A 9882-nucleotide genomic window follows, 5' to 3' on the forward strand; every position below is an offset into this window, starting at 1 on the left:
AATTGAAAGTTAAATTAAATGGTAAGAATTGATCCAGATTACATACCTTTAACGATTTTGAAAACATACCCTTAAAAAGTCAAAAAAAGTATTAGATGTAATAAAGTGCAGAATCGAACTAATTCTAAAGTTAAATGTAAACCATTACTACAATAAAAAAAGAGAGTAAAATAAATAAAAACATAAAAACCCTTAAATAAAATTAAATAATAATAAACCAAAAAATAATAAAGGACTAATCTAAAAATAGAATAAAATAATAATAATAAATAAATAAAATAAAAATAAGATAAATAAAACAAAGCAAATTAAAATAAGAATAAGAAAAAGAATAAAAATAGAAACAAAAAACCAATCTAAATAATAATAATAATAGACAAATAAAAAAAATAAAACAAAACTTAGGAGCCATTGATCAACAACAATTTAGAAGAGAAGCTAGAGAATCAAAGAGAAAGCATCAAACCTCAAGTTTGAGCATTTTCAAGCCTATTTTCATTCAATATTCATTTTTCTTTCAAGAACACTTGTTGTACTCAATTGTATTCATCTTTGAGTGTTCATTCTTTATTCTAGAATTGTGCAAACATCTTGCCTTGTGAGGTTTTCTGTAAGTTTATGAAATTTGTATTGTTCTCTTTGGGAGAGAGTGTTCTAAAGAATTTGGGGTATAATTCTTGAGGGATTTGTAAGGTTACTCTTTTTCCTCAAAAGAAAGAAAAATTAGTGAATTTGTGGAAAATCCTTAGTGTGGATAGCTAAGGTAGTGGACGTAGACTTTGGTTGAGAAAGTCGAACCACTCTAAATCGTTCTGCAAATCTTTTCTATTTTCTGCAAAAGCTTCCACCAAAATTTTAATTGTCAATTCACCCCCTCTTGGATATTTCATCGATCGATTAACTCAACAGAAAGTCCCAAAGACAACTTTCCTCTGCCGCACATTGACACTTTGGTGGATAATATAGTTGGGAATGGTTTCTTCTCGTTCATGGACGAATTTTCAGGATATAACCAGATTAAGATGCATCCTGAAGACATGGAAAAGACCACGTTCCTCATGATGTGGAGAACTTTCTACTAAAAAGTAATGCCCTTCGGATTGAAGAATACTGAGGCGACGTATCAAAGAGTTGTGGTGACCCTGTTTCATAACATGATGCACAAAGAAATCGAGGTTTATGTCGATAACATGATTTTCAAGGCAAAAATTGAGAATGAACATATCGAGAATCTGAGAAAGCTCTTCCAGATATTAAGAAAGTTCTAGCTAAGGCTGAACCCTAGTAAGTGCACCTTCGGGGTAATATCTGGGAAGCTGTTAGGCTTCGTGGTCAGCATGAAAGGCATCGAAGTCGATCCTTATAAGGTTAAGGATATCCAGAATCTACCTCCTCAATAAACACAAAAAGAAGTTCGAGTTTTTCTGGGCAGATTGAACTACATAGCACGGTTCATATCTCAACTAACCAAATAAGTGTGACCCAATCTCTCACCTTCTTCGAAAGAACAACCTCGGAGCCTGGGATGAGAATTGTCAAACTGAATTTGAGAAAATAAAGGAGTACTTATCTCACACTCCTATCCTGATGTCCCATATCCCAGGAAAACGTCTATTCTTGTATATATCCATATTCGAGAATTCAATGGGGGTATGTCCTAGGTTAACATGATGAATTCAGAAAGAAGTAAAGGTTCATCTAATACTTAAGCAAGAAGTTCATCGATTGCGAGGTCAGATATCCTCCCATCAAAAAGGTGTGATGTACTTTAGTCTGGTCTACACGAAGACTCAGACAATACATGTTGTATCACACCACTTGGCTGATTTCCAAGTTAAATCCAGTAAAGTACATGATGGGTGTGCCTGCTCTCTCTGGAAGGTTAGCCCAATGGAAGATACTGTTGTGTGAATTTGACATCGAGTATGTGAGCCAGAAAGCCATAAAAGGAAGTGCCATATAGGATTTCTTGGCAAGCCGAACCGATGAAAATTATGAGCCGCTGTACTTTGACTTCCCAGATGAAGACTTAATGCCCATATCCTTAGAGGAAGCAAGTATTTCCACATACAGTTCTTGGAGAATGCATTTTAATGGTGCATCAAATGCTTTAGGACATGGTATCGGGGCCATACTGGTCTCCCTAGAAGGGAATCATTACCCATTCACTAGCGTACTGAATTTTGATTGCACCAACAATATGGTAGAATAGAGGCTTGTGTTTCGGGGATTCGAGCTGCAATGGGGCAAAATATAAAGACCTTACGGGTATATGGAGATTCAACCTTAGAAATCTATCAGCTCCGTGGAGAATGGGAAACCAAGGATGTAAAGCTGGTAGAGTACCATAAGCTAATACTGGATTTGTTTGTGGAGAATAAAATCAAATGGCTAATGTTTTAGCTGCCTCGGTAGCGCATTCAAGGCTGGCGGGGAATCTGAAATGATGCCAATTGACATGTAGTCATATGAGTACCCCACTCATTGTTACCAAATTGAGGAAGTGAAAGACACTAAGCTCTGGTACCACGTCATTCTACAATACATCAAGCGTTGAAGTTATCCAGAGGAAGCCACCGAAACTGATAAAAGAACCATTAGAAAGATGGAGGCTGGATATGTCCTTGACAGGGAGGTTTTGTACAAGAAAAGCCATGATCGGGTCCTGTTAAGGTGTGTAGAAGCAGAAGAGGCAAAGATGATAGTGAAAGGGGTACATGATGGAGTATGTGGAACACATGCAAATGGACATACGATGTCAAGGCAGATAATGAGATACAAATATTTTTGGTCCCCAATGGAAAGTAACAACATCAACTATGCTAGAAGATGTCATAAATGTCAAATTTACGAGGATAAAATAAATGTTCCACCTCATCCTCTTCATGTGATGACGTCACCATGGCCTTTCTTTATGTGGGGCATGGATGTTATCGGGCAAATCCATCCGAAGGCTTCGAATGGTTACCACCGGTTCATTCTCGTGACAATTCATTATTTCCCGAAATGGGTAGAGGCTACATCATACACCAGTGTCACTCAGTTTACTATTTGCAAGTTTTTGAAGAAAGAGATCATATGTCGGTATGGTTTACCTGAAAGGATAATTATCGATAATGCTACAAACTTGAATAACAAGATGATGGATGCTGCTTGTGAGCAGTTTAACATAAAGCATCACAACTCTACTGCTTATAGACCAAATATGAACGGAGCATTAGAAGCAGCAAATAAAAACATCAAGAAGATAGTGGAAAAAAACGATTGAGACCTACAAGGATTGGCACGGGAAACTGCCTTTTGCTTTGTTTGCTTACCGAACCTTAGTACAAACCTCGACTGGGGTAACCCTATTTTCATTAGCTTATGGAATAGAAGCAATGTTGCCCATTAAGGTAGAGATTTTATCACTCTGAGTCTTGTCAGAATTCAAATTTGATGATGCAGAATGGGTGCAATCCCGATATGATCAGCTAAACCTAGTAGATGAAAAGAGATTGAAAGCCATTCAACATGGGCAAATCTACCAGAAAAGAATGATTCGAGAATATGACAAGAAGGTACGCCTGAGAGTATTCCATGAAGGAGATCTTGTGCTAAAGAGAATTTGGCCAATTCAGAAATACTTCAGAGGAAAATGGATGCCAAATTGGGAGGGACCTTATGTCGTGAAAAAGACCTTCTCCGGAGAAGCACTTGACCTGGCTGAAATGGATGGGCCGGAACTGCCAAATCCCGTCAATTCGGATGCAGTCAAGAAATATTTCGCTTAGGATGAAAACCTGAGAGGGTGTCTTAAGTCGAAAAAGAAAAAGAAAGAAAAAGAAAAAAATGTTTAGGGTAAAAACCCGAAAGGGCACCCTAAATTGAAAAAATGAAAAGAAAGAAAAAAGAAAAAGAGAAAAAAGAAAAAAGAAAAAGAAAAAGAAAAGAAAATAAGGTGGGTTCAAGATGAAAACCCGCAAAGGGCATCTTGGAACCAAGGATAGGTCCAAATTGAAAACCCGAAAGGGTGATTTTTGTATCTACCTTTCAGAATGTTTGTCATGTATCGTTTGTTCTTTTTCCTTACGAATAAAGACAGACATTTCTCTAAATCAATTCCTTTTAAGCATCTTGGGTTGAATTTAAACCTAATGATTTATTCATTTATGAAAAAGATAATTGCATATTATTGTACAAAGATTTTTGAAAAATACAGGTACTCGGAAGCCGATCACGGCTCATGCACTATACTTGAGATGGTTGAGAAACATTTCCCAAATCAAGGATAAAAAAATAAAATCTACACATCAGATTTAAACATTTGAAGAATTCAAGATCGGTAATCAGAAATTCAAGATTCCAGAGTCAAGAGTCAGTCGAGACTCATCAAGACCGATAACCGGAGATTGAGATTTCTCTCCAGAACCCAAAATAACATATCTTGCCTATGCATTTTAGGCACACCTAAGAGCATTGCATCCATAGCCTCACATATGTGCATAATTTTGCAGATTCTTGCTAGAGTCAATTTCAACTTCACAACGAAAAATATTGAACTCGAAGCAATAAATTTATAAGATGTGATTTCAACTTTACAGCGAAGGATATCCAATTCAAAGCTCAACTTCACAATGAATGAGTCATCCACGATTTCAACTTCACGACGAAGGATATCGTGCCCAACAGATCAACTTAATCTCACAATAAATAAGTCATCTCCAACAATAGGGGTTTATTCCCATGCCAAGTACAACATAACTCAAAGGCGAGAAGAGTTATCTGTCAACAAAAAATTGCCAAGTTTGATACCATTCAGCTCGAGGATGTATTCACCTCAAGGTAGTAGCAAGGAACTACTTTCCAGTCAAACTTTCACACCAAGGTCTTTAAGTAGAGAAGAAGACCAAGGTCAAGATTGGAAACAAGAAGCCACTTTTCAATTCCTACGATTTGAACTTCACAACGAAGGATATCGTATGCAAAAGATTGACACAACTTCACGATGAAAGAGTCATCTATAACACAATAACACCGAAGTGTTCAGTCCAAATTTCAGCTTCACGACAAAGTGACTTGGGCTAGAAGATGACCCAGAAGCTACTTGCCAAAGCTCTGAGTTATTTTTCAACTTCAAAATGAAGGATATCGTGCTCAGAATTTTCCAGTTCAACTCAACCTCACGGATTTCGTGATACAGTCCAGATTAACAAACCAATCATAATATCGGATTTCAACTCTACGATGGAGGATATTTGATACTAAACTCAGGGATACATTCATAGACGAAAATTGTGTCTTGTAATCTTTACCCTATTCCTGTTACACGTCTATGGGAAAAGAGGGGTAGTTGTGGACACTAATTTTTATTCATACACATATATTATATATATCATATATATATTTTACTTAAAAATAATAATACATGTCATTTTTTTCCTTTACAGACCCAAATATACCCGTCCAGCAGCCAACCCAACAATAAACTCAACAGCCCAGACCCAACAGCAACCCGGGACCCGGTTCCGACCCAAACCGATCCCACACCTAACCCGAAGCACCTAGGGTTTTCAAACCCTAGCCAATTTCCTCAACCGCCGCATGCCCCTCAACCAAACGCGCACCAACCGACCACTTTCCTCAATCGACCACCCGTTTTTCTCGGCTTAACGGAGCCGGCGATGTGTGGAACACAAACAACCAAAAATGAGAGCTTTAGTTCAAATAGGAGTCTAAAATAGGATTTATTAGACTGTATATATATGACTGCATGTAAACATGAAAAAACACAAATAAGATATACGAAATAGATAGGAAATCAAGCCAAGTCTTGTAACTTTCGAAAGAAAAGAGAAATAAAAAAGGTATTATTTTTACCTTCGATTCGGTCATTTTTGCTTGGATTTGCTCTCTCGTTTTCCTTTTTGACCCATAAAAACCCAAAAAGAGGGTTGTATCGATGAAAAGGGGGAAGGTTTCGAAAGTTCTCTCCTAGATCTAGTCTCCCCTGTGACATTTTTTGAAAAAACAAGTTGATTTTCGAAAGAAGGGGGGAAAAGCTTTTTAAAAAACAGAATTTTTTGGTTAGTCGCCGCTGATCAATAGTGGCCGACGAGGCGGTGACTCGTCTAAACCTGGGCTACGCAACTGTGTTCTTCATTTCATGAAGAACACTTTGAATGTTTTTAGAGAAAACTTTGGGGTTGTTTTGATCTGATTTTTTAAGGGAAGGGAAAATGATTTGTGTTGTTGGATTTTTGGTATTTATACCAAGGCCCAAGTGACCCGCGTGTGACCCATCCAGACCCTTAGACCCGCGTGTTTTCGATGAAAAGGGGATAATCCCCATTTCGGTCCCTCGTTGTTTTTAAAACCTCTATTTTGGCCCCAAAATCAATTTTAATTCTGAATTTTTCTTTGAGTTCGATCTTCTATTTTGATTTTCTTCCAATTTAGTCACTTATATATATATATACTTTTTTATTTTTTATTTTTGTTACAATTAATTTATTTTTTTCTCCTTATTTATTTTACTTAATATAATATATTTACATATATATATATATATATATTATCTTTTTACTTTTTTATTATTATTTTTCTTGGTTATGTTTTATTATATATATATATATATATATATATATATATATTTCTTTCTTTATTTTTTCTTTTTTTGTATTATTTTTTTTACATAACGTTATTTATATATATTTTTATCTTTTTTCTTTTTCATTATATATATATATATACATATATTAAGTTTTGTTTTATTTTTTATTTGTCTATTATTATTATTATTATTATTATTATTATTATTATTATTATATTTTTTTGTTTCTGTTTTTATTCTTTTTCTTATTCTCATTTTAATTTGCTTCGTTTTATTTATGTTATTTATTTTATTTTATTTATTATTATTTTTTCTTCTATTTTTATATTAGTTCTTTATTATTTTTCGGTTTATTATTATTTAAGTTTTATTTAAGGGTTTTTATATTTTTATTTATTTTACTCATTTTTTTTATTATAGTAATGGTTTACATTTAACTTTGCAATTAGTTCGATTCTGCACTGTATTGCATCTAATACTTTTTTTGACTTTTTAAGGGTATGTTTTCGTAATCGTTAAAGGTAAGTAATCTGGATCAATTGTTAAATTTTAATTTAATTTTCAATTTTCTTAATTAAAGACAACTGGAAATTAATTAGTACCGAAAGGGTAGTTTAAGGGTGGTAATCCTTCATTGACTGTAACCGACTCCCGAATCCGACATATCTCTGGTAAGATGCAGATCATGTAAGAGCTCGAGGTATCCGATTAACCCATTTTGTTATTAAAATAAATTATCGGTGGCGACTCTAATCAATTTATTCAAGTCGAAGCCCAATTTCGAGTCCACCCGAAAGACGGTTGCGATAATTTGTAAAATCATCGACCTTGAATTGCGATTCATATACTCTCGAACAAAATTAAGGTATAACAGCCGATAACATATCCTTCAACGTCGAAAACCGAATAAAAGCAAATGTATTCGATTTGTAGTTCCTTCTCCTATTCTCCATCTAGTAACCTTATAATGGAAGCTGAACAGTTCCCAAAGTGCACTCCCATGGAAACGTTTGCTCATATTATTAACGAGAGCAGTGAACTCTTCTTAATAGAAACAATATCATAAAAGTAATATTTTAAAATATGTTAGTTTTTGTTAAAATATGTTTTACATTTTAAAAACGTTATTCTATCTTAATATTACAAAAAGTCATATATACAATATATTATCAGGAATCAATCAATATCACATAATGAATTACATTTAATTATATTAATGTTCAATAAGATTTAAACATTTATAATATTCATATAGACAAATAAAACATCAAATAGACATACGTCATCTACTTTATTTTACTATGGTGATATCAAATTTCAAATATAAAATTTGGCAATTCCAAAGCCTTGTCAATCACTCAAAAAGTTTGTCACATGTCAATCCAAAAACTAAAATTCAAACAATTCAAAATTAAAAAGAAAACAACCATTTTTAAATTTAGGACAAAATACACAAATAGCCCCCTGATTATAGGATATTATTTTGTTGAGTCTCTCGACTATTAAAAATTATAAAATAGTCTTTCAACTATAGAGTATTGCTTTGTTGAGTCCCTCGACTATTAAAAGTTACAAAATGGTCACCCGACTATTCGTATATTTTAAACTCGTCATTTTCCATTAAAAACTTGATAGTAGTCTAAGCTGGATGTTAATATACTTACTGGGATATGATAAAATCTGATATAGAATCTCAAACAACTATCATATCAGAGTCAGTACGTTAATGTCTTGTTTAGACTTAATTTTTTTTATAAAAAAATGACGAATTTGAAACATATAAATAGTCGGATAACCATTTGTAATTTTTAACAGTTAAAGGACTTAACAAAGTAATACCCTATGTCAAAGGATCATTTTATAACTTTTAGAATTCAACAAAATAATATCCTATAGTCGGGGACTATTTATATACTTTACCCTTAAATTTAACCAAAACTAATAAAATAATATTCGTTAGAAGCTTCAAAGTTCAAATTGCCCCCTTCTCTAGCTTCTCAAACTTAATAAAATTAACACCCCACGTTACCTACCTATCTCAAGAATAAAATATCATTATTCTTCATTGAATTGCAAATTGAAAAGTTTCTGAAATTCAAGCACAACTTGGAGTCAAATTTGGAAAAGGAAAATAACAAATATAACATGTATATATATATGATAAAATAAAATATTAAACCAAATATCATATAAATGAACATTTTTAACATGTATAGATTAGATACAAACCCTTTAAGTCGTCGGAATCAGACATTTAAATAGTAGTCCACCATTAAAATAACAATTCTTATATAACGGTAAAGATATTGTTCGAAATCGTTATGGCACAATCACAATATTTACAGTTATCACAACAGCACCCGTTATTGTCACAATAGTGATAAACACAATACAATCGAAAACACGACTGAAATCATAATTTAAATCTCTACTCAGAATATCTACAGACTTGTTTAAACTTGTTTGAATCCCAGTGGTAGATTTTGCTTGTAATTTCAATTAGTGATTACAACGAAATTATATTTCATGTACAAGGGCACCTTCTTTTGGAGACAGAATCATCGGAAGCAGCTTTCAAAAACGTATCAACTTCTTCCCTGTTAACGATGTCGAAGAAATTAAGTTTTCTCTTGCATGAAACGCCTCTCCTCTTAGGTTTCTTTGGTGCCGGCGGACACGACACAACAGCAGGGATCTTGTTTTCTTTCGAGATCGGTGTTCTGCACTCGTTTTCGTCGTGAATTACAGTGCCGTTTTTGTTCGATGATTGAACCTTCAGCTTCGGAAATCTTATATCGTGTAATAATTCAAAATCTGTGGACATTTTCTCCCCTAAAATCATGAAATGAAGGTGGAAAATAATGAATATGGAATGGTAAGATGGGGTTTGTTTAAATAATGGAAGAGAAGAAGATGTGAGCGGTGAGGTAAGAGAAAGGGTTGGTGTTGAAATATTTTTATAATGTTGCATGAAATACGGCTACTGTTGGGTTGGATTTTTTGTTTTTGTTTTTATTTGTTTAAGCTATATAAGGAATAACAATTATATTTAATAATTTAATGAAACTGGAATAATCTTTATTGTGTGTAAAGTTTCCGTTTAAGCTAGATTGATGAGTTGGGATTTGGTTGGGCTGCTTTTTCTTTTCTTTTCTTTTCTTTTAGCTCCTTGTTTGGGCAGCGGTGGGGACCAAGTTTTTGCTTTGCCTTTTCATATGGAGATTTTAATTTTGCACGTTTAATATCTAAATTATTACTTTTACTTTTATTATATTTTGATACCTAAATTT

At 33.7% G+C, this 9882-nt stretch overlaps 1 protein-coding gene across 1 annotated transcript; it reads right to left on the minus strand.

Moving 5' to 3' along the window:
- Positions 1-9116: 9116 nt before the first annotated feature.
- Positions 9117-9416, minus strand: LOC120187693 (cyclin-dependent protein kinase inhibitor SMR3-like). Its single transcript, XM_039191351.1, has one exon. It carries the CDS (start codon positions 9414-9416, stop codon positions 9117-9119), a length of 300 nt encoding a protein of 99 aa, XP_039047282.1.
- Positions 9417-9882: the final 466 nt, after the last annotated feature.

The sequence above is a fragment of the Hibiscus syriacus genome, unplaced genomic scaffold, assembly GCF_006381635.1.
Source record: "Hibiscus syriacus cultivar Baekdansim isolate YM2019G1 unplaced genomic scaffold, ASM638163v2 tig00113725_pilon, whole genome shotgun sequence".
Lineage (NCBI taxonomy): Eukaryota > Viridiplantae > Streptophyta > Magnoliopsida > Malvales > Malvaceae > Hibiscus > Hibiscus syriacus.

What these genes read in the sequence shown, in the direction of transcription:
- LOC120187693 (XM_039191351.1), bottom strand. Translation starts at nt 9,416, where the DNA reads ATGTCCACAGATTTTGAATTATTACACGATATAAGATTTCCGAAGCTG.